Here is a 25,671-nt window from a genome sequence, read left to right on the forward strand (position 1 = left end):
ATCTAAGGCATTTAATCAAAATGGGCCTTAAAATAATTCTGAAAAGCTCATCTGTCTCCAATCTATATAGTGTTTTAAAAATTGGACATGTGCCCTGCAGTAATATTGCACTTTACAAAGCTTAATGCTCTGCACTTCTGAGTATCGGTTACATCAAGGCTCTGGTAAATTAAAGCAGACTCATATTCTTATTTACATTGATTTATAAATATACAGACAAAACTGAAGTAACTATGCCCCCGGGTTGAACAAAGTGGAATTTGAACATTCTTGTTTGGGGGTTCAGAGGTATTTTAACATTTCAGACAGAGTTCACTGTAGCTAAAATGTGTGTAAGGAAGCATTGCTCTTTAACTGAAAAACATTTTCAGGACAGTGCGGTTCTGAAGTGAAGAGCTGTGCAAGGAAGGAGGTACAGTGGTACCTCGGGTTAAGAACTTAATTCGTTCTGGAGGTCTGTTCTTAACCTGAAACTGTTCTTAACCTGAGGTACCACTTTAGCTAATGGGGCCTCCTGCTGACACTACGCAATTTCTGTTCTCATCCTGAGGTAAAGTTCTTAACCTGAGGTACTATTTCTGGGTTAGCGGAGTCTGTAACCTGAAGTGTCTGTAACCTGAAGCGTCTGTAACCCGAGGTACCACTGTATTTAATACTGTCCCCACCAGCCATTTTTCTGCTAAAATTCACGGTCAAGCTGCTCCTGCCCCCATGGGAAAGGTTGACAACTGTAACCCTGAGGAAGAAAATGCAGCTGGGGAAACAGTGCTTTGGAGTCGACAAGCAGCCAGTGAGGAAAGGGTTAAGCCAGGGGTCAGCAAACCTTTTCAGCAGGGGGCAGGTCCACTGTCCCTCAGACCTTGTGGGGGGCTGGACTATATTGGGGGGGAATGAACAAATTCCTATGCCCCAAAAATAACCCAGAGGTGCATTTTAAATAAAAACACACATTCTACTCATGTAAAAACACACTGATTCCTGGACTGTCCATGGGCCGGATTTAGAAGGCGATTGGGCTGGATTGTGCCCCCGGGGCCTTAGTTTGCCTACCCATGGGTTAAGCACTGCACCCACCCACCTCCACTCATACTCATGTCCTCCGGAAGCTGCTTTTCACTTGAAGAAGCAGCCAGTCATCTTAAAAATAATGGGTTAGAACCCAACTTAACAACGTAAGATGAGAGTTCCAATGCAGAAAGAACGGCTTTTGAAAATGATGCGGAATATGCGGAATGCGCTAGATTAGCAGCAAAGATTGGAGGCCAAAATGATGAAAAAATCCTCAGGGACCTTTTACTGAGTATTTAAAGAACGATTATAGCAAAGATGAAAACGCGAGAAGCATCTGAAATGTGAGCGCCGGTGCTAATTATTAAGATAAATAGGTTAAAATGGATGTATTGAATAGCATACGCGAAATATATGCCGCATCCGAGGGTAGGCATTGAAACCATGAAAGGGGAGGATGGGAAGCCAATGGACAAAGTAATTTATGGTCTTTTTGTGATTTTGTGTGTGTGAAAAATAAATAAATAAGCTTCCCACCCTCCAAAAAGAACATAAGGTGTGTATGCTGGATCTGGCCCATTGAGTCCGGCATCCTGTTCTCACAGTGGCTGACCACATGCCTGCAGAAAGCCTGCAAGCTGGACATGCACAGAACAGCCAACTTGAGACTCCCAGCAACTTTTGAGTACAGTGGTACCTCGGGTTACAGACACTTCAGGTTACAGACTTCCGCTAACCCAGAAATCGTACCTCGGGTTAAGAACTTTGCTTCAGGGTGAGAACAGAAATCGCATGGCGGCAGCAGGAGGCCCCATTAGCTAAAGTGGTACCTCAGGTTAAGAACAGTTTCAGGTTAAGAACAGTTTCAGGTTAAGAACGGACCTCCAGAACGAATTAAGTTCTTAACCCGAGGTACCACTGTACACACATTGAAATGAGTAGGACTTAACTACTCTAAGCATGGGTCAACTACTCTTAAGCATGATTAAATCTGGATCCAACTCATTTTTTGGGGGGGAAAGCTGAAAGGGCTTCTAGTTTGTGTGTAATATGTACTTTCCCCCTCACGAACAAGATAACTTGGCACACCTCAGTGCTTTGGCAGTTGTAAAAAGCCCCTGGGTCAGTCTTCGTCCAGCCTGGTGTCCTTCAGATGTTGTGAACTTTAACTCTCATCTGCCTCAGGCTGCATGAGGTCAAGATGCTTGTGTTACTAAGAATTCGTTCTGCTTTCTGCAACAAGTGTCCAGAACAGGTGGTTAAAATCAGAATCTGACTTCTCTCTCTCTCTCTCTCTCTCTCTCTCTCTCTCTCTCTCTCTCTCAGTACAGTGTTCTGTGTTTCCCTGAATGCTTTTCTATGCTCTAACCAGCCAGGTGGCATCCAAACTATGCTTGACTGCAATGTAAGTGCATTACTCCACACAAATTCCATTAAGCAAATATAAAGCTGAAAAAACAGAGGCCGAACTGTAATCTAGACTTCAGAATCACAGTTTTAAAAATATCCTTGTTGACCTTTGGGTTCCCAGGGGGGAAAATTCCAAATGATTAGCGGGCTCCTTGCGCAGCTCTATTGGAAACAATGTAGGCATGTGAGAGGCTTGAGGGATGCCTGTGGTTCAAGTAGGAAACTCTAAATTTGCTGCCGAGCCCCAGGGAGCAAAAAAAGATCTGGGAAAAGCCTTGCAGGAGAATGTGGTCTCGGAGTGCAACAGAGCACCAGCAACAGACTTGTAAAGCAAATGCTAAATAAGTGGAAAATTGGAAACAGCAAAATTAGGCTGCTTCCCAACAATAGCTGTGAATCCAGTTAAAGGTAAAGGTAGATAAATAGGTCCAATTGTGGACGACTGTGGGGTTGCGGTACTCATCTCGCTCTATAGGCCGAGGGAGCCAGCGTTTGTCCACAGACACTTTTTGCCAGTGTGGTGTAGTGGTTAAGAGCGATAGACTCGTAATCTGGGGAACCGGGTTCGCGTCTCCGCTCCTCCACATGCAGCTGCTGGGTGACCTTGGGCTAGTCACACTTCTTTGAAGTCTCTCAGCCCCACTCACCCCACAGAGTGTTTGTTGTGGGGGAGGAAGGGAAAGGAGAATGTTACCCACTTTGAGACTCCTTTGGGTAGTGATAAAGCGGGGTATCAAATCCAAACTCTTCTTCTTCTTTTTCCGGGTCATGTGGCCAGCATGACTAAGCCACTTCTGGCAAACCAGAGCAGCGCACGTAAACACTGTTTACCTTCCCGCCTATTTATCTACTTGCACTTTTGACATGCTTTCAAACTGCTAGGTGGGCAAGAGCTGGGACCGAACAACGGGAGCTCACCTCCGTCACGGGGATTTGAACCGCCGACCTTCTGATTGGCAAGCCCTAGGCTCAGTGGTTTAGACCACAGCGCCACCCACGTCCTTGTGAATCCAGTTACAGCCCCGCAACTCTCATCTCACCTTCACAAGCAGTATCAACTCTCCACAGTCAGTACAGTCCCTATCGTGGCTCAACAACCAAAGCAAAGTGTAGTAGTAACAGTCTCTACATATGGGATTACTGGGTGAGAAGCACAAAAGTGCAGCTCTCTGTGCGTAATGAAAGAGAAGGTTGAAACGTATTTAATGCAACTCTGATTTTATGAGCTGATTCACACATAACACCAAACCCAATGGTGGTGGTAGTCATGATGATGATGATGATGATGATGATGATATTCCACTCTTCTACTTTTACATCAAAAGTGAACAATAAATGCCTAAAGCAAAAAAACCCCCATTCAACCGCAATGTAAAAAACAAAAAATCCAAACAAATCCAGAATGGTAATGTTAAAAATAATTAAACAATCAAGATTAAAATAGGCACTGGTTTTCAAAAATTGCACATTAAATGTCCACTAGATCCATGAACCCACTACAGAAAATGTCCCTAGACCACCATGTGAATGAGCACTCCCTGTCAATATTTACCATCTCCTACTCCTTTTAAAGGTAAATCAAGTGTTGTTGTTCTATTCAAATCGTCAGCTTATGGCTCCATCCTAGTTTGCACGACAAGCAGAACCCACACACACATAGTTTGGACGAAACAGAAAACTATGGTTTGCCGCAAACCAGGATGTGGTCAGCGAATCATCAAGTGTAAAGGGAAGAGGGAGTCCAAGCTTTCACCATGGTTTGATGTTATGCCATGTAACTAGTTTGCTACATTTGTGTAGCAATTCATGGTTTGGCAATAGGTTTAAACCTCCCCTATCTACGCAATGTGAATGGTGGTGTTCTGATCTAATGGAGCCATCGAAAATGTGGTTCACCGTACTAGGGTGAAACGCATGGTTTAAAGCATGCATTAACAAACTGAGAATGAGTTTTATTTCACTAAAATGAAGTAGGGGCATAATGTAGCAATGTGTAGAAACTCTCAGGAGAAATCTGTCACCATTTTCCCAGATCCAAGTAGTGGGAAAGATTTAGGCCCCAACCTAAATTCATTTAGTTCCATGTTTACTCCATTTGCACAATGCTTTGTTCTTTTTCGTTTTCTTGAACGTATGTCCCAGATGTGGTTATGTAAGTGTATTTGTTTGAAGTCAAACTGTGTCATGGGATTTTACTGCTCAAGATGTCAAAATGGGTTTGAAGAAAACGTCACAAGAACACATATGTAGTGGGAATATAGAAAGAGACTTGGGGAGGGATAACCAGCAGGCAGATCACCTTTGGAGGGACCTATTTAAATGAATGGGAGTTGTGCGAGAGCACTAATGTTCACTTCGGGGGGGGGGCTTGTTACTAGAATTTGCTGTAAGATTGTGCTCTTGGTGTGTAAAGCTTTTCAAGAAAATACAGCTTAAGCAAAAAAGAAAAAAGAAAGAATAGGAAGTCTTTTGGAATCTATATATAATGGTCCATTACTACTACTACTACTACTACTACTACTACTACTACTACTACTACTATTATTACTATTACTACTATTATTATTATTACTACCCTGCCCATCTGTCTGGGTTGCCCCAGCCACTCTGGATGGCTTCCAGCACTTATAAAAACAATGTAACATCAAACATTTAAAACTTCCCAATACATGGCTTCCTTTAGATGTCTTCTAAAGGTTGTGTAGTTCTTTATCTCCTTAACATCTGGCAGGAGGGCGTTCGACAGGGAGCATGCCACTATCCAAAAAAGCCCTATGCCTGGTTCCCTGGAACCAACAGAAGGCCAAATGACATATAGTCCACTACTATATGTCATGTTTTTTATACCATTGCTCAACGTACTGAGCTATCAAATTGTACACTGATGAACCTGGTCTATGTTGGCCATCATTGCTAACACATGGTTAGCTTTATATTGTTGGCTTCCATTTTTAAATGGACAGGACTCCATTTTGGGAGCCAGCAAAGCTGGCCTGTCTTGCTACATACATTAGTGCTTTCTCTGCTAGTGTGGACTACAAATCTCAGCGCTTCCACTTTCCATCCTGCCTAATTAATAGGAGTGTTGGAAGCTGCCTTTTCAGACCACTGGTCCATTTGGGTCAGTATTGTCCACACTTACCAACAGTGACTCTCTAATGTTTCAGACAAGGGACATTCCCAGCTGTAGTGGACAGTGGGGTGGAGTGGCGGTGCTAACCTCCTGAGTGAGCAGCTGAGTCAGTTCTGCTTACCTTGAATGAAAGGGGAGGGGCTGGAGGTCAGTGCAGTGCAAACACACAAGCAGGAGTGCCAGACTGGCTCCGCCAGTGCATTTGCACTGCACCAGTCTCACCACCTCAGCTGTCCCTGTAAGCAGCAGCGACTTAGCTATTGGAGGATCAGGTAAGAACTCCCAGTGCACCACACCATGCCCTGAATTCAGAGGGACTTTGGAAAGACAGGTAGGGACTTGCCTAGCTTTTTCTGAATTTGAATCTTCAGCTACTACTTCTCTAATATGCTGTTGAGCTATGTGCCATGGGTGTTTGGATATTTAAATTTTACTGGATAAACTAAGGAACCTCCAGATTACTGTGGAAGAAGAGGAACTTATGAAGCCCGGTTTGGAGTGATTACTGTGCATTTGTGCTTTTGATTTTTTTTCCTTTTGGATTATTTAGCAAGCAAATTTAAGGGCACAAAGCTTGGAAGTTTGTCCCCTGCAAGTACCCCACATTTCCCATATATACCAAGAATAAATTTATACTACTGTGCTTGGATGTGTGCAGTTATAACTAGGAGCATAAAAGAAAAATGTGAGAAAATACTTTACACTAGACAGAAGTATCTAGCAGCTGTTTGTTCTTTAGCTTGTGGCTGAAAATTTAATCAGCGAAAATAACTCAGCTCCTGGTCTTATTCCTACTGTAGTCTTATCCCTTTCTTTGGATAAATGTGGTGTCTGGGGTTTGGAGTTAAGTGTCGTTTTGTATCATTTCTGACATCTCCTTGAGCTTCTCTTCATAAGAGTCTGATTTTAATTTGTGGTAGAGTTATGACTACAAATAAACATGTATCTCAGCTATTCATGAGAAAGTGCTAATGCATATAAAATATGAAGTCAACTCTTCTTCTGAACCATCAACACCATGCACACAAAGCAGGCACAATTCAGGGATCTGTTCTCAGTGAGTCTCACTTGTTTCCCACTGAAAAATAGGCTTCATTGCTCAACACATAAAATGAGATCTACCCTTAGTATCTAGGGGTAAATCTACACTGTCCCAGAGTGGACCAGGTGTAATCCTTTTCAAGGGTGGGTTAACCAAAAGATTAAGAACCCAGTGGCATATGAACTGCATCAAGACTGCACAATTTCCAGCTTTTCTGTGAAACATCTGCCTCTTCTTTCCTGCTTGTTCCACCATCATTTCTCCAGGATTATTTCCCTCTAACTTTTTGGAGCAACTGGCAACTTGGTCCAAAGTGGTATTTCCTGCTGCATATGTCTTAAGGAAATGTTGAAATAGGAATAGAGATAAAAGAACAGGTGTATAGGAGAGGCAAAAGGCGCCAGAATTGCAGAAACACAAATGGAACTAGTTAGATGAACAAGACAGTAATACTACACAAAATTACTATACATAGTGTGCAGAGGGTAGAAATGGCTCCAATTTTGTTTCCCTCACTTTGGAACATGTACATTAGAGTCCAAACTTATAGCTCTACAGTTAACAGAAGTGTCTTCTTAGTGAGGTTCTCTATGCTTGCTTTGGAAGTCAAAGGCTAATAATACAAGCTAAGAATACAGTTTCCCCCCTAGCAAATGCAAGTTTCTGGATGCAGAGTACTAACTATAATGGGTTTCTGGTTGAGACTATTTTCAATTTGTTTTCTCCCATCAGAACTTGAAACATTCATTTTCCCATTTGCCTCTCACTTGCCTCATTTTACTCAGAAAGAATGCTATTAACGGGTATAGGTACGAGGACGGTGTTTTCTGTGTTTTATCCTTTTCTGTGGAAAACTCCACAGAAACCAACTTCTTCATACCTATACCCATTTCCAGCTGAAAGCGACAACATTCACAGTCCTTCCTGTATCCTTCAAGCAGTTAAAAAAATAAAGTGTTTCAATTTCAAATTGACATGATCTTGTTCATTATAAGCTTGGCATTATGTAGAAAAGTCCAGGCCACTAATTTTCTAGTCATCATGATAAGGAGATAGGTTTGTATTAAAAGTCAGAAATACCAGTTTCTGGTATTTTTCCTCTCCATTGCAGCCCCTTTCCCAAATTTGATTAGTGGAATCCTGACCCCCATAACACCTTTTTGGGTGCGCATGGGGAACTGCGGTGGTTGGGGGGAGGAAGTCCTACTGCGTGAGGAGAAGTCCATTCCAGTGGTGATGATCACCTTTGGATGTCACCCACAGATTTTTCAGAATTCAATGCAAACACTCTGTTCAGTCATCCATCAGCTACTGTGACTAAATGAAACCTTGTCTGAAAAGTTGGCAAAAAATGGGGGAAAGCAACTCATACTGACAACAAGAGGCTAAGTAGAAGTAAGAGATTATAATTGATACTGATAGATCTTAATTGCTGACCCAAATTACTGGCAAAAGTAGTGCCTTTTTAATTTCCCAATTATTTACTGAATAATTTCACGTAAGGAAAACAGAAGATCTGTCCAACTTTAATTAATGAACCACAGTTGTTTCAAGTTGAGGTAAGCCTAGTTAATATTGTTGACTTCCATGAATCATTGCCGGTTGTGAGGTGAAGATTTGACACATTATTAGGAGAAAGAATACAAAATGGAACACTTCTATAAAGAGTTCAAAGCCCACAGCCAGGAAAAGATAGAAAGGCTTCTCTCAACCATTTTTTCCCTAAGAAAAGACAAACTGCAACACACACACACACACACTTATCTGTTTCCCTGTGGACCATTTCTTCTGCTATCCAAATCAAACTACTGTTACACTGAAACAACATGAGGCATTTAAACCGTTTTATTGTACTTGGAACAGTTTTACAGTACTTATATTGCAATTGTATTGCCTTTATTTGGTTTTATAATTCTACATTCTAAAGTCCTATTCATCATGGGACTTTATGGGGAAAGGCAAGTAAGAAGTCTTATAGACATTCAAACAAACAAACAAACAAGCTGACCAGAAGTTTCTTGCGAGCAAAACAAGTAAAAATAAAAGGTAACGTTGGCCAATGCATCCTCACTAGACCAGCATATCCAATCTTTTATAATATATACTATTCAAGTGTAAGAACAGTTTACTAGCAACTCCCCCATGCCCTGAACCATGTGAAAAAGATACCATACAGTGGCGCCTCGCAAGACGAAATTAATTCGTTCCGCGAGTTTTTTCGCCTAGCGAATTTTTCGTCTTGCGAAGCATGAAATTCCATAGGAATGCATTGAAATTCAATTAATGCGTTCCTATGGTCAAAAAAAGTCCAAACAAAGCCAAATTTGGTACAACAAGAGTTTATTAAGTGCTCTTTAAAGTCACACATACTGTAAAGAGCATTTCAAAAATTGAAGGAAGAATAAATTAAGTTTCTAAACATGACAGAAAAACTTTTTTTTTAAAAAAAAAACAACCAACATGGCCCAATGGTCACAGAAAATCATAAAAATGCAGAAAAAAACCACACAAGCTTCCAGATTCTTGCAAACCCCTCCCCAACACCAAGTCCTTGAATTCCAAACACCCCAACCCAAAATCCAACCCCCCAAAAAAAAGTTTAAAAAGTTTAAAAGAAGTTTTGGAAAAGCTTCAAAAATCACCAAAAACCTCAAAAAAGGCTACCACACCGCGTTCTATGAGTTGCTCCTCGAAGTCAAGTCGCAACTGTATTAACGGTGTTAAGAAAAAGGAAACAAACTTGCAAGACGTTTTCATTTTTCGTCTTGTGAAGCAAGCCCATAGGGAAATTCGTCTTGTGAAGCAGCTCAAAAAACGGAAAACCCTTTCGTCTAGCGAGTTTTCCGTCTTACGAGGCATTCGTCTTGCGGGGCACCACTGTACTATTTGAAAAAGACAGCATGTTGAAATTTGGATATCAATACTTTTGATTTCCCCCCTGAAATGTCTCATAACTCAGGCTTCTAAATTCTCAGTCTCTTAAACAAGACCCCTTCAGCATTGGGACTAGTCTTATCTTCCTCTCCTTACTCGTCACAGAGGCGTTATTAAAATGTTTGGTCCTTCTTCTTCACAAGACCTAGCAAGTAATAAATAATGTCTGGGACAGGGAATTAAAGAAAATAAAAACTTGAACCAAATTTTATTATCTATTTATTTATTGGATTTATAATCACCCTTGCATCACATTCTCTCAGGATGGTTCATAAGATACAGTGTGTGTGTGTGTGCCCTCAAAACACCTACACAAGTAATATAAATAGATTGTTGTTGTTGTTGTTGTTGTTGTTTAGTCGTTTAGTCGTGTCCGACTCTTCGTGACCCCATGGACCAGAGCACGCCAGGCACTTCTGTCCTCCACTGCCTCCCGCAGTTTGATCAAACTCATGCTGGTAGCTTCAAGAACACCATCCAACCATCTCATTCTCTGTCGTCCCCTTCTCCTTGTGCCCTCCATCTTTCCCAACATCAGGGTCTTTTCCAGGGAGTCTTCTCTTCTCATGAGGTGGCCAAAGTATTGGAGCCTCAGCTTCACGATCTGTCCTTCCAGTGAGCACTCAGGGCTGATTTCCTTAAGAATGGAGAGGTTTGATCTTCTTGCAGTCCATGGGACTCTCAAGAGTCTCCTCCAGCACCATAATTCAAAAGCATCAATTCTTCGGTGATCAGCCTTCTTTATGGTCCAGCTCTCACTTCCATACATCACTACTGGGAAAACCATGGCTTTTACTATACGGACCTTTGTTGGCAAGGTGATAAATAGATTAGTCACAGATTTATGCTATCCTACTCGTTTGAGTGCAGGAGGCTCCTGTAACCAATTGAAAGCTGTGCCTCGGTTGTCGAACGTTTCGGATTACTTTGGACAACCAAGGTTTGACTGTAACAAAGATGAATCAGTGAGTATAAACAAGACTATGTATCTGCTCCTTCAGGAGGAGTATGACCCTGTCCAGAACAGGCAAATGTCTAATTTTCCAGACTTTCCTTCCTTTTGCTCCATAGTGGCCCACTTCCAGGCCACCAAGTTATCCAGACACCAGCACAAGACTTGCTCATAAACTCCTGCTTCAAATGATACAGAGAAGTAGAGCTGTGTCATCAGCATACTGCAAATGCTATGCTCCAAATCTTCTGACAACTGCTCCCTATGGCTTCATATAGATGCTAAAAAGCACTGGGGACAAAGGAGTGCCCTGCGGGACACTACAACATAGTTGGCAGGAGGTGGGGCAACATACAGTCACGCAGTTCTACCCTCTGGAATGGGCAGGTGGGAACAAAACGGCTGAAGAACAATGCCTCCAACTTTGAGGCACAATTCAGGAGGACACCATGGCATAGTCGATTGTATCAAAAACTGCTGACAGATCAAATAAGAGGGGCACACTTACGTTACACACCTAAGCAAAACTGAAGCCCTATGTTTCCTTCCTGGAGAAGAAAATTTGCTTCTGTGGGAAGGTGACTGGAAAAGTGTCTGCTTGTATCACAGTTCCAAGGACACATTTGAAACTCAAAGAGGGAAAGTCACTTGGGGAGGAAGGTAATCTGAAGAGGGAAAACAGCAGGCAGGGAAGTCTGGAAGTCTCCCCATTTACCACCTATCTGTTATCCCAACTGCTGCCTCTAGAAGTGGCTTTTCCTTTTCAAAAAGGACTTTCAGGGCAATACATATTTTGCATGCAACAGGTGGTTTAGGACTAAGCTGAGCTAGACCTTGCCTGGGAAAATAATGCCCCCTTTACTTAGGAATATAGTAACATTAATTATGTGCTTGTATTTAGCTGCTCAGTCCAGGGGTATAATGAAATAAAATAGAGTCTTCTAATAAAAAAATATTTCAAGTGGGTAAACCTAAATCAGTTCTTCACCAGATTTCAGCCTTTAAAGAGAGATGTCAGTGTTACGAGAGTTGGTGAAGGCAATGATATGCAAAGATGGTAAACTGGGAAACTGTTGGCAAAATATTTGGCTTGCTCTTGGCCCGTGGCCCGTATTTCCTTTGTAAATGAATTCCACATCTTTATTAACTTAAGCATTTCTTTTTTCTTTTTCTAATTTGAAACGTATTTCAAGCCTTTTGTTTAACGAAGTCCTTGGAACATGATATGGCCCCCAGATCGAGAAAAATAGGAAAGTCAATTAAAATTCTGACATTAGCCACAATCACGTAAACACATGCTTCAGCTAATCCACTATTTTATTTTTTTAATTACATGCCTCAAGATGCAGAGGAGGAGCCACCAAGGGGCGTCACCGTATCACGGTCAGGAAAACACAAGTTCTGAGCATTTTCACAGCAAGAATTCCTACTATTTGATAAATGCAAATACAGTTGCAGATCCCATAGTTTTTACTAACCTGCATAGAAACCTTAGAATCATAGAACCATAGAATTTTAGAGGTGGAAGGGACCTTGGGGGTCATCTAGTCCAGGGGTCGGCAAGGCTTACTGGGCATGGGCTGGATCACTCCCACAGAGATCCTCCGTGGGCTGGACCGGCACAGCACGACACTGGAAATTGCGTCTGCACATGTCTGCGGCGCCGGAAATCGCTTCTGTGCATGCCCAGCCGCCGAAAATTGCACCTGTGCAGAAGCGATTTCCAGAGCCATGGAAGAGAGTCTCCACGCCGCGCTGCACCGGTTTAGTGCAGTGTGCCAGGACTCGCTGAGTGGACGGCTCGGTTTGGGGGTGGCTCATGGGCCAGTTAAGCAACCCTCATGGGCCACTTCCAGCCCATGGGCCTTAGGTTGTCCACCTCTGATCTAGTCCAAACCACTGCAATGCAGGTATCGTCTGGTCAACATGGGGCTTGATGCTGAGATTAAGAGTCCCATGCTCTACTGACTTAGCCGTCCCAGGTATTCTGGCCGTACATATTTTAGAACTACCTATACCATTAAGGCATTATTTTTCTCACCCCAAATATCTTTTTTTTTTTTGTATATGCCTTTTGAGTACAGTGGTACCTCGGGTTAAGTACTTAATTCGTTCTGAAGGTCTGTTCTTAACCTGAAACTGTTCTTAACCTGAAGCACCACTTTAGCTAATGGGGCCTCCTGCTGCTGCCACGCCACGGCAGCACGATTTCTGTTCTCATCCTGAAGCAAAGTTCTTAACCCGAGGTAATATTTCTGGGTTAGTGGAGTCTGTAACCTGAAGTGTATGTAACCCGAGGTACTACTGTACTTGGATGTCAGCTGTAGGCCTCATTGGGTGTCTGTTGTGGCCTGTACCCTTAAAGAGAGCCCAGCGCCATTCTGCACACAGACTACTATTACTGCTCCTCTTTCTGTTTGCTGTCTCTACCGCTGTTCACCTGTTGCCTCCAGTCATGAAAGCAGAGCTTTTTCCCCCCATGCAGAACTCTCAGGTGGGCACCATTGCCATTATAACAGAACAAGGGGGGCATTCATGGTGAGTTCCAGGACCTCTTCTTTTTCTAGAAAAAATAACACTGCAAGAAAGCAATGGCAAGGGTGGAGAGATACAACAGCATCTTCCACCTGCTTTCCACTTTCCCTTCTGAGTGGTTGTATGGATTGGGCACTGGGGCAAATGAGTGGGCAGTGGTGCCTTGGAAAGAAGAACAGGTCTATGGTGGCAAATTGCCCAGCCCCCAATAACCTTTCAACCCAGAACTGATGATTTCTTTATGTTCATCATGGGGTTTGCCTACAAGAACATCTTTTATGAACAAGCTAGGATCTGCAAATATGGCTATTTTGCATACCTTAATTTCGATCCTTTGGAAAATGTTGGTCAATAATAATCAATACACAGACCTGAAAAGTTTTCTTAGGGTTGCCATATTGTGAAGAGCAAAAAAGAGGACATGTTTGCCGACTTCTACTTTTAACTATGGGTCGCTATGACGAATGTGCCTGTGAAAAAGAGGATATGTCCTGGGAATAGAAGACATATGGCAATCCTAAAACAAAGGCAGCACCACCAAGACAGAATGCTTAAAATCCCTACCCGCATTAAATGAATGGAAATTCTAGACTGACATGTGGCTTTTCAACGAAATCTTTGACAACAGAGATAAGAGGGTGCTTCCACATAAGGAAGCTAAAACCATTCCTGTTTGTATATTCAGATACTTCCTGCTTCGATTCTGCATTTGTAGCTCTCATTGCTCGGAAAACTGGTATCGGGACATGTCCTTCGTTTCTAAAGGAGCTACAACACTCTCAATCTTCCTCAAAGAGCTGGAAATAATATGTAATTCATAGATGTATTCTAAGTGGTTACTGTACATGTAAATATTAACAAGCGATCAATAATCTAAGTTGGGAGCCATAGCAAATTTAATAGTTTAACTTTGTGCTGTTTGAGAAAGGACTTCCTTTCGTCTGTCTCCAGTCTCCTGCCAGGCTGCCTCACTTGCATGACTCCTAGGTCTAATATTATGGGAGAATAACAAAAACTTCTCTGTCAACTTTGGTCCACATCATGTATATCTTTATTATATCCAAACTTAATTGCCTTTTTTTAAAAAAGAAAGAACAAAAACAAAAAGCCCCAAACATTGTAACCTTTCTTTATGGGAGAGATGTTTCAGCTCCCTGGTCAATTTGGTTGTTTCATCTGCACCTTTTCCAGCTCTTATTGAGATGCAGAGGCCAGAAATGTACTCCATGGTACTCCATGGTAGACGATCAAACAACCTTTTCATTGAAAAACAGAGCGTGTTTGTGATATATTGTTGCAACGAATTTCGAGAAAATGTACTGGATCCATTGTAGAAGGAGAAAAAATATATTTCATCCTATTATGTTACGCTGGTGTTAGGGGTGAGGGGAAAGATCCCATTCAGTACCTGATAGTGTGCACATGCAGCAGTGAAAGGGAGCAGAAATAACTTTTCTGTTGCTTTCCTATAATTCTAGAACTCGGGTTCACCAAATGAAATGTATTGGCAATAAGATCAGGACAAAAACCAATGCACTTCATCACATGCTGCGTGGTCCATTTATGAATTCACTGCCAATTGATCCAAGTGAGAGTGCTATTGCTTTCATGTCCTCCTTTCAGGCTTCCCATAAGCACTCTAGCTCAGTGGTAGAGCGTCTGCTTTCCATACAGAAGATCCAATCCTCAGCATCTCAAGCTAAAATGGTGAATGTCCCCTGGCTGGAAGCCTGGAGAGCTGCTGCCCGCCATTTTGGAAATGCTGAGCTAGATATGGACCAAAGCAGTTTCCTCTCTTGCTAGCTGAGTGGTCCGTGTTTGAAAACAACACCAGATAAACCTTTGGGTCTGATCTAACAAGGAGAATGCTTATGTTCATAATGTGTTCGTGGTGGCCCCAGGATTATGTGACTCTAAATGGGAATTAGACAAATGTATGGAGGCTATACCCCTTCATGGATCACTGTCTGGCCGTGGTGAAGGGGCTTGAATAACTCAGAGAATCTATGAGCTATGCCGTGCAGGGCCACCCAAGATGGACAGGTCATAGTGGAGAGTTTTGATCAAATGTGATCTACCTGGAGCAGGAACCGGCAAGCCACTCCAGTATCCCTGCCAAGAAAACTCCATGGACCGAGATGGTTGGGCAGTGTTCTCGAAGCTGCAGCATGAGTTTGACCAAACTGCGGGAGGCAGTGGAAGACAGGAGTGCCTGGCCTGCTCTGGTCCATGGGGTCACGAAGAGTCGGACATGACTAAACGACTAAACAACAACATGGAGGCTATATGGTGGCTAAATAGAACATCCATTTTCAAAGGCAATTAATACAGTTTTGGGGAGCAATAAGAGCAGAGGGAGGATTACTGTTTTCATGCCCTCCTTGAGGGCTTTCTAGAACAGGGGTCAGCAACCTTTTTCAGCCTGGGCTGGTCCACCATCCCTCAGACCATGTGGTGGGCAGAACTATATATTCTTTTTTTGGGGGGGGAACGAATTCCTATGCCCCACAAATAACCCAGAGATGCATTTTAAATAAAAGGGCACATTCTAACTCATGTAAAAACACCAGGCAGGCCCCACAAATAACCCAGAGGTGCATTTTAAATAAAAGGACACATTCTACTCATGTAAAAACATGCTGATTTCCAGACTGTCTGCGGGCCAGAATGAGAAAGAGATTGGGCCACACCCGGCCCCCAGGCCTTAGGTTGCCTGTCCCTGTTCTAGAAGAATCTGGCCAACCAGTGGGGAGGGGTGGGTGGGGAGTAGGCTGGATTAGACTGACCTTCAGTCTGACCTATCATGAATCTTATGTTCAATTACACATCTTAAATAACGAGTCAGAAAAGAGGAAACACAAGTTGCATGTTACAGACACCATGGGCTGACATTTAAATTTTGCGGTGACTGGAGGGGAAGCACCCATAGTCAGGAAAACAATAAATTTCCCCTTAATCCGTTGGGCTGAATAAAATAACTTCACAGAAACTTTGGAACAGCCAAGGAACGTTTAAGGCAAGAAAGGAAAATCTTTGGTGTTGTCCTTTCCTTTCCTTTTTTGCTGTCTGGTCGTTTAGAGCGTAGAAATGGGCAACCAGGACAGTTCTCTCCACCCACCAAATCTTTAGAATTCTTGCCAAGATAAAGAATGGTTTCTCCTGCCCACCTTCCTTCCAAGACAATAAAATGCAGTAAGTAAATGTCTTGTAGGAAATCGAAAAAGTAACATTACATGAAGGAGCAGCAGAGGGTAAAAAATAATAATATGGGGCATCTCTGTGATTTCCTGATAATTGGTCAGAAATTGTTGAGCAGATTCATAGTTAGATGGATTTATAAAATCTTATTTTCCATCACAAGTGTATTTTTTATAGTTTCTGTACTTTATACATTCCTATATTTAAAAGTAGAGTCTAATAAACAAATCCTATAGATTAAAGATAATTTAATAAATAAACCCTATAGAGTCAAAATAATTTAATAAAGAAATACTATAGAGTCGATGTAACTTTTTTCAGCGTAGTAAGCACTGCTTACACAAATATTGGATGCTCATAGATCTCTACTAGATCTCTACTTGGAAGCTGTTGAAAAGGCAGGTGTCCTCTATGGATTGTGAATGGAAAACCATACTCTGTGCCATTTTTAGCTATTTTCCTCATTCACAAGAGCAATTGGCAGTGCAGCTGGCAAGCCAGGCACTTGTGGGTCTCAGTCACCACAACTTTCGAAGTCTGTACCGTACTTTGGAGAAGCAGAGGTTGCAGAAATGGCCATGCCTGAAACCCCCGCCCACCAAATGGTAGCAACCAACTCCCATGAGCAAAGAAAACCCCCAAGATAACATGTGAACAAGCCCAAAAGTTTGTTCTGTGCAACACTTTTTTAAGGATTCCAGACGTTTCCCACTTCTGATGGGCAGTGTGCAGTGGGATGTATTTACATAGATATAAAGGAATATCTTTTATAAACATGTTTCTTGCAGAAGATCCTTTGGCACAACATATCTTGGGTGCTGCTCTGTACTTGCGGCAAATTAAACATTGCCATGTGGATGAATCAGTTACAACTGTTGTTTATGGAGAATCTTTCCGCTGTACAGGAGATGAGTCTAGTTCAGCCCCACCAGCAAAGACTGAAACAGGTAGAGTGGTACCTCGGGTTAAGTACTTAATTCGTTCCGGAGGTCCGTTCTTAACCTGAAACTGTTCTTAACCTGAAGCACCACTTTAGCTAATGGGGCCTCCTGCTGCCACCGTGCCACAATTTCTGTTCTCATCCTGAAGCAAAGTTCTTAACCTGAGGTACTATTTCTGGGTTAGCGGAGTCTGTAACCTGAAATGTTTGTAACCTGAAGCGTATGTAACCTGAGGTACCACTGTACTATACAACCATGGTTGTACTATATAACCATGGTTCATCCATCAGAAGCATTCCAGGGGCTTTCACCCTTCCTTCTGTGTGGCCATTCCTCCATAACTTTCTGTATGTAGGCTAACAAACAAAGGTTACTGTCAGGTGCACCAACTCCTAGGAGCCGAGCCCATTTGGACATATTTTTGGGGACAGCCCCCCCCCCCAATGTTCAAAGGGGGTGGAGGCGGCCAAGTGCAGAGCCAAGCACAGTACAACTTCAGTGGATGGCTCCTTCTTCTCTTCCTCCTGCCACAGAGGGGAAGGAGCGGGGAAGCAGCCCCCAGCCAGTGGCCATGGCAGGAGAAGCTGCCGGCCGTTGAAGCCGAACTGCCACCATTTTCAGCTCCACTCCTGGCTCCCCCAAAAGCCCCGATGACACACATGCAACATCAGCCGCCCAGTCACCCTCAAATGTTGACACCTCTGATTACTGTTACCTCTCTGCCACTGTCAGCACTAACCTTTAGCTAGCCATAACGGCATTTTGCAAATCCAGTTTAAACTATGCTGTGAAATGGGATTTGGCACACTCCAAAATTAGGTCTGAAACGGCAAAGGAAGGAATGGCCAAATGAGAGGGGAGGAGAGAGGAATGCTTGTTTGTTATCACATTTTTATTTATTTTTTTACTGTAAATAACTTCAGCATAAGGTATAAGGCACTTCCACATAAATGGGTTTCCTGAATGTCAAATATGCTGATTCAGAGCACCTGATGCCAGGAAGCCATGCGGCAAGTCTGGTTGTCACTGAGCTGATTGCCACTAGGTCATACTACAGAACACCTTTACCTTTTCCATTTAACCCTCTTCCACTGTATTTTCTTTTAGAAAGCCAAAGGGGGCAGGGGAGGGAATAAACCTGTTGTTTCAAATTCTGGCAAAGCACAGAATACATTATGGAAATAAAATATGAAATGGGCCACGCATCTATGTAAACACTCCCAATATTTGTGATTCATTTATTTGTAAAAAAAATTGTTATATAGGCTTTGATTTAGCATGCTTTATAGTTTAAAATTCCAAACACCCTGTCCCAACCCTCCCAGGAATTAGCTACATGTGGCAAGTATTTTGCTTTCTTCTTAACAGGTATGTTTGCGGGGAGGGAGGGTATAAATCTCAGGGACTCTTTGCAACAGAGAGCAAGAGTGTGAACGCCCAGGAGCCACAGTCCTGAAATCGCTTTGGTTGTAAGTTCCCCCACTGACATAAATAAGTGGTTGCATGGCTTGCAGAACTGCGTTGGCAAAGCATTAGCTGGAAGCCCTGAGTGGCACCTTTGGGACACGACGCACAAATCACAACCCTAAATGATTTATATCCGAGAGAGCGTATCTTTACCAGCGAAACCTTTTATGCGCTCTATTAGACAGCAGTTAACTGATCTCAAATTGACCAGTCTCATTTCAAAAGCAGTCGTCCCCCCAAAGCCCTTCCTCAAAACCCAGTTTCAAAACTGTGTGTGTGTGTGTGTATTCTAGCAGAAAATAATTCGCAGCTGTGATAATATCAGGTTGGGATTTTTTTTTTTAAGAAAGGAAAAGGAAAACACTATACTATAGTTTTACATTGAATAATAAAAGATAAAAAAGGGCAGTCTGTGAATAATTAGGGGTTGCTGTCTGAAGCCAGTTGCAGTCACTGCAACTGATAATAAACTTAAACCCCCTCGAGAGCAGGTAAACGCTTTGCAACCCTGACCCCCTACATCTCACATTACTTAACTACCCTGCAGCTCCAACATTACATCACCATCCCAATGATTGGTCCCTGCAGTTTAACTCTCTCCCTGTCTCCTCCGATTAGGAACGAAAGAGCAACGCCAGGGAAGGAGGGAGGGGAGGAAGCAGCAGCCTCGGAAGAAACTTCGCTCGAAACTTTGCTGCGCTCCCTCGCTTGGGCCGGTGCAGATCGGAGGATCTGCTCCACAACTCTTTATGGAGGAGGAGGAGGAGGATGTTTGTAAGCAGAAAGCAAACTGCACCGAAGTGCAGAGAAGGACAAGGGGGCGGGTGGGGAGGACGAGAGAGAGATATATATGCTCCCAGAGGAAATGAATCAAGAGGCAAAAAAATAAAAGCAAGAGAAAGGTGGTCGTCTGACTGGTGGTAGTAAGAGGAGGAGGAATGGTAGTAGTAAGTCGTGCGAGAGCAGAGCGCGATCAGAAAAGGAAAATTAAAAACAAACCTCATGGACATCACTGGGTCTGAATTCCCTGCTGAGGTGCAGAACATGAGAGCCCTGGAATGAGTGTATCGAGAACCTGAGCCAAAGCTTAACTAGCCCGAGTGAGTCATATCCTTCCCATTTGATTCCAGTCCAAATGGTGATGTAATGCTCTGGCCCTCTCTCTCTCTCTCTCTCTCTCTCTCTCTCTCTCTCTCTCTCTCTCCTACGCCTGCCTCTCTCCCTCCTCCTCCTCCCTTTCTCCTTTTTAGCTCGATGCTAGTGAAGTCACCATTTAAATCTGGCAGAGCTGAAGCTGAAAAACTTCAATGTAACCAAAACAGCCCCAGGCGAAGTTCCAGACGCACAGAGACTTGGTGGTGCAATTGCCATTGGAAACGGGTAAACACTGGGAGAAACAGTGCCGCCTCACAAGGGCCCGAGCAGCTGCCTGGGCGAGATCACAGTCAGACCCCGGGAACGGGGCTGTCGGAAATTTAATGGTTTTGTGTGTGTGTGTGTGTGTGTGTGTGTGTGTGTTTGCTTTCTTCCCCCCCTCAGAAGATGCTACACACACAGAGAGAGAGAGGCGCATTCCCGCACATTTTAAGACCCCAAGGAAAAAGAAGAAGAAAGGGAGGACTTGCAAATGGGAGGAAAGCAGCTATGGAAAGAGGAGGTGAAACAAGCAGGAACAGGAGAGAGAAACTATTTGAAATATGCTTAGGCTTATAGTGAAATGAACGCAGACATATCTGTCAAGAAGTCTTAAATCGAAAAGTCGCCCTTGTTCCTGAAGGCCAGTCCAGGGCCCACTTCATAGGGAATGAATGGCGCTGCCTTGGTAGTAACAGCCCAGGAGAAGCTCTGCTCCGAGGAGCCAGACAGTTCTTTAAAAACGTTTTCATAGCTGGCATTCTATTGTTATCAATTCCCACACTTGCTCCCCCCCCCCGCAACCTCTGGTGTGCGTGTGTTTTTTTAGCAGTTTTCTCTGCTTCCATCAGGATCGCACTACCATCATGTGAGGAGAGGCTCGCCGACATGACACCTGTCTCCATTTCCTGCCTCTTAGGTTTTGGTTTTTTTTTTTAAAAAAAAACCCACTTCATCTCCCGTGACCACCATTTTATTTCACTTTTTCAAAACCATTGCGTGTCCTCGATGCACACCACATCGGCAGTGAACCTTTTGCACCTATTCAGTGCTTCCCTCGAGGGAAGCAGATACTACTGCGCTAGCACAAAAAGAAAGTAAAAGGGTTTTTATTGTGGTTGTTGTTAAAACAGTTGCTATGTCTGGTAACAACAGTGTCAACTGGTGGAAGAATCAAGAGATTTGTGATCTCCTGGGAATTTGAATCCAGGCCGCCATTAACATTCGTTTCTGCAGCAGACCTGACAGTGCATGGTTGATTGCGCAAAGTCTAATAATCATAGAATCATAACGTTGGAAGGGACCCTGAGAATCACCCAGTCCGGCCCCTGCAATGCAGAGATATGCAGCTGTCCTGTGTATGGATCGAACCCGCAACCTTGGTGTTATGAGCGTCAACTAATGTCTAATAAAAGGCTGGAGGGCTTGGCTAGAGAATACCAGTTATCTATGTACCACTTGATTTTAACATTTCACACTACTAGTTGTTCAGGAGTTATGGGAAGTGAAAGAGAGTGATGTGCCTCTGAGATGTGGATGGGAAAATAACTGCAGCACACCATTGCTTGTAGCACATTGCAGGAGAATACCTTATGAGGACTGCTAAAGTGCTGTAGTGTAAAAGCACCTTGTGTGGCTGCCATTATTTTAACAGCAGCCCATTTCTAAGATGCTTCCGTTGTGCAAATTGCAGCAGCAGGAGCCGCTGTCATAATTGATGCTTCTACAGAGGTGAAGAATAAATATCCCCCGTAAGATAAATCACTTTTTCCCAGCTCGATGGGCATGACCATCACTTAAATTTAAGAAAACATCTCTGTTATTTTCAGACAGTTTGGTTACAGCTATGAATTGTTGCTATCTCTGGGGACTAATATCTACAGCTGCGAGTTGGGTATGGAGGGAAATAAAGGAGGGCATATTCCTTTCTGTGGATCGGGCAAACTCACTTGATACTAATACTATGTGGCCAGTGAAAGTGACAGTGTTACCAAGTGAAACAGCTTGGAATTAGAGGTGATCAGCCATAATTATTCCTGGCGCCACTGAAGTCGGTGGCTTGACAGTATCATATGTAGTTATAAAGTTTGGTTCATTGTGTCATTGGCCTGCATAACTCATTTATGTCTGAATGACCAGTTATTGATTTCTCGTCTTCTGTAACATAATAAAAAGAAGTTTAATCACTCTTAAAGCTTTCTTTTATTTCCAAGCTACTTTCAACTGAACAACATGCAGAAGCACCTCTGTTTTTATTTCCCAGTTGCCCTGCAAAATAATATTCTAAAGGATGGCGGTATACATTTTATAAATAAAATAATAAAAATATAATGATTGCAAGTCTCTTGTAAAAAAAAAAAAAGGTTCCGGTTGTTCAGTTCTAATTTTTTTCTTATGGATTTCAATGCGTTTAAGTCTTGGGAGCCAAATTTCAAAGACGACATGGCACTTACAGATATGATTTGGAATATCTGGTTTTAAAAGTTTTTTTTTTTAATAAATAAAAAAACCAACAACTGAATAAATGTTTCTAATACCATTCCTAATGTAGGATGGCAGGTTCATAAATAAAAGGAAAGCAAAACCATTAAAAAAGCAAAAGCCATAACTCACATAGTCTCCAAGTTCCTACAGATGAAAATAGGGCATGCCTGTAACACCCTTATATACAAACCAATGATCACTACCAGGACCCAACCCCTGTCTCCGGTCAGACATTGCTGATGACTGATGCATGAGTTACTGCACCCATTTACTCTGCAATAGCCTCTCTTATATGGATTTAAAAGCCAAGAATCTGCTTGCTTTTTTAGTTAAACACACATCTAAAAACTGTAATGGTCTGGTAACATGTTATCGCAGTTCAGAACACACCTCAGCATCTGTAAGTGTGTAAAACGACAGGCCGCACACTGCATGGTACCTTCATTCATTTCCATTATTTACATGTGGGTCCTCCACTGGGGAGAGGCTCCATTTTGCCCCTGTGGCCTCTTAATTTTCCTCTACTGAGTGCATTCAAGTAAGAGGGCACAAGTAAGAGACTGAACATACGATCATTCTAGGGCTGCCATATTTTGTAGAGCAAAAAAGAGAGCACATTTGCCAACTTCTACTTTTAACTAGGGATCACTATGACGACTGTGCTCGTGAAAAAGAGGGCGTGTCCTGGGAAAAGAGGACATGTGGCAACCCCAAAGGCTCAGAAAAATAATCGTAAAAAAATAAAATAAAAATATGTTTCTTTTTCTGGAACATGTCACGTGATTTTTCAAGTCAATTTGTTGCAAGTGTAGCACTCATCCATCTCTAGAAGGTATGGCTATAGCCCAGCCTTATCTGCTATAACAGGGGTCAGCAAACTTTTTCAGCAGGGGGCCAGTCCACTGTCCCTCAGACCTTGGGGGGGGGGCAGACTATATTTTGAAGGGGAAAATTCCTATGCCCCACAAATAACCCAGAGATGCATTTTAAATAAAAGGACACATTCTACTCATGTAAAAACATGCTGATTCCCAGACTGTCCGGGGGACAGATTGAGAAGGTGATTGGGCCAGATCCGGCCCCCGGGCCTTAGTTTGCCTACCCATGTGCTATAGCCATGGCAGCACATGCAGGGGATTGTATTGCATATTTGAGACAAGCAGGAAAGAGGTTTATTTGCTGCTCAACCCTTCCTGTTAAATGTTTTCACTGACACAAGGAAGCTGACAACTGCCGGATGCACAATATTCTTATATCAACCTGAAAATAGGTTTACACCCATGTTCATTCTTTGTCGGTTCCAGAAATCTTCTTTGCGTGGTTGCTTATATTTCTTTTCCACAACCCCAATCCAGCAACCCCAATGGTGTAGTTTCCAACACTGGCTCATAGGAAGAAAGCACCCCTGTACAGTGAATTTGGGCTCCCTGCACATGATTCTGTTCTCCAAAGTGCCTCTCTGTGCAACAGGCTACAATACTGGACCTGTATACTAACTATAAATATTGTCTTATAGTACAGAACCTTTCAAAAGGAAAGGGGTGTTCAATAGAAAGTGGTGGTCAGTGAATTCAACATTGCATCATAATTAATAGGTTTCATAAAATGAATAAAAGGTTCGTCTACTACACATCACACTTTTCGAAAAAGATGGGGAAAAGATGCATAACATTTCGGCACCTCGGTTATCCGTTCTGTGGTCGTTACACAGGTGAGAGGAGGAACAATTCAGGATCAACTGTTTCTAAGACAATCAAAATGTGTTTTTGAATGAAGCTAAATGCTTAAATAGAGTTAAAAACAAGACGACTGGTTTGAGGGTATTAAAAAGTCACTTCCAACTCAGGTATTTTCAAGGTCTGTTGACACCCCCCCCCCCAAAAAAAAAAAACCTTGCAGGAAACACTGTTATCCCATTTTCCTTCCTGTGACCTGTAAATGATGTAGGATTTCCTGTAGTCCAGAGGAAATCTCACTCAGATACCAAAGCTGCACCTTTTCATGTGTGTATTAACTTTATTCCTTTCTGTTCTCCTTCCCTTTCTCTTCTTCCTGCATTCCTCATTTACAGTATTTCTAACATCCAGACGTACTGAAGAATAGAGGCTGATGGGATGGGAAGCAAATGATATTTTAATTCCAAAGGGATCCAACTTCAGAACAGTGCCCATGGCTCCAATTTTGCAGACTAGCTAAGGAATGTTTATAGCCCCCCTCCCTGCAGCGTATCTCATCCTTGGGGAGAGGGTGGTGTGGCAGATATCACAGCTGTCTGATGTAAGCACGGTTAACAATTCCACTACTCTGGCTGCAAAGCTCGTATCTCTGCACAAAGGAGCAATGTGTACGCTTTGAAAATCACACCACCCAGCAATTATTTGGCAAGAGCACCATCAGCTGAAGCAAGCACAGGGAAAAAGCATTTCAAATGTTTAAAAGTTTAGAACGTGTATCCATAACTTGAAACAGATTGTTGTTTAATTAAAAATACATTTGTGCACACCTATGTACAAACAAACAAACAGTGCCGACGTACAAGCCCTAAATTCACCATGAAGTAGGTTCTACTGGAGTAAAGTGGGACTTACATCCAAGAAAACTGATCAGGATCAAGACATTTGAGCCTGAACATGATGTCTTCATCTAAAACAACTTTCTCTGTTTTTTAAAAAATAAATTTTATTAGAGTTTGGGGAAAGGGATACAAAGATGATTATCTATTATCTTTTTAATCAAAATGTTAATCTAATTAAAATGTTAATCTAAATAACAAGACAGACCGAAAAGAAAAAGGGGAAAAGAAAGGAGAGGGGAGGAGAGGGGAGGAGAGGAGAGGAGAGGGAAAAGGATGGAGAAGTAGAGAAGGAATGAAGGGGAGAGAAAGAGAGAGGAGATAAAGAAAAAGAAGGAAGGAAGGAAGTTAAGAAAATAAAGAACCTCTGATTCTTCATCTGTCTGCTATATATAAACATTATTCAACTGATCCACACCAACATAACACCCAGTAAAGCCACTTTCTATAGTCTAAAATTATCTTCAATCCTCAAACCCCAATGCCAATAGTTCATTTTGTTTTTCACGCAAAAAGTCTAAGAGAGGTTTCAAATCTTCAGTAAATGTTAACAACGGCTTTTCTCTGATTAAATATGTCAATTATGCCATTTCAGCTAAGTCCATTTCTCCATAGTTTGCAATGATGAGCCTTTCCATCTTTGTGCATATAAAAGTCTCACTGCCATAATCATATACTGAAACAAAGTTCCAGAGTCTTTTTCTAATTGTATGTCCATAAACCCTAGCAGCAAGAGCTCTGGTTTCAGTTGAAAATTAACCTTCAAAAATCTCTGTATCAGTGTATGCATTCATGTCCAATATTTTTTTGGATTTTTTACATGTCCACCTATCATGGTAAAATGTCCTTCCACCTTCACCA

At 42.5% G+C, this 25,671-nt stretch overlaps 1 protein-coding gene and 1 long non-coding RNA gene across 9 annotated transcripts in view; one reads left to right on the forward strand and one right to left on the reverse strand.

Moving 5' to 3' along the window:
• The window catches only part of CREB5 (cAMP responsive element binding protein 5), a 268,384-nt gene that overhangs the window by 82,658 nt on the left and 160,055 nt on the right, over positions 1 to 25,671 (reverse strand). Inside the window, exon 1 of one of the 8 annotated variants that reach the window (XM_081164727.1) lies at positions 19,620 to 19,778. The exons of the other annotated variants lie outside the window; for them this stretch is intronic. Within the exon in view, the coding sequence (XP_081020853.1) occupies positions 19,620 to 19,666 (47 nt within the window). The 5' untranslated portion in view covers positions 19,667 to 19,778. Of the gene's footprint in view, positions 1 to 19,619; positions 19,779 to 25,671 lie in introns of those variants that run through there. 8 annotated transcript variants of the gene reach the window in all.
• LOC308570344 lies at positions 19,598 to 20,687 on the forward strand. The gene is made up of 2 exons (XR_014001146.1): positions 19,598 to 19,720; positions 20,606 to 20,687. It is a non-coding gene; the product is annotated as an uncharacterized lncRNA (long non-coding RNA).

Source organism: Podarcis bocagei, assembly GCF_964188305.1.
Source record: "Podarcis bocagei genome assembly, chromosome: 12".
In the NCBI taxonomy this organism is placed as follows: Eukaryota; Metazoa; Chordata; class Lepidosauria; order Squamata; family Lacertidae; genus Podarcis; species Podarcis bocagei.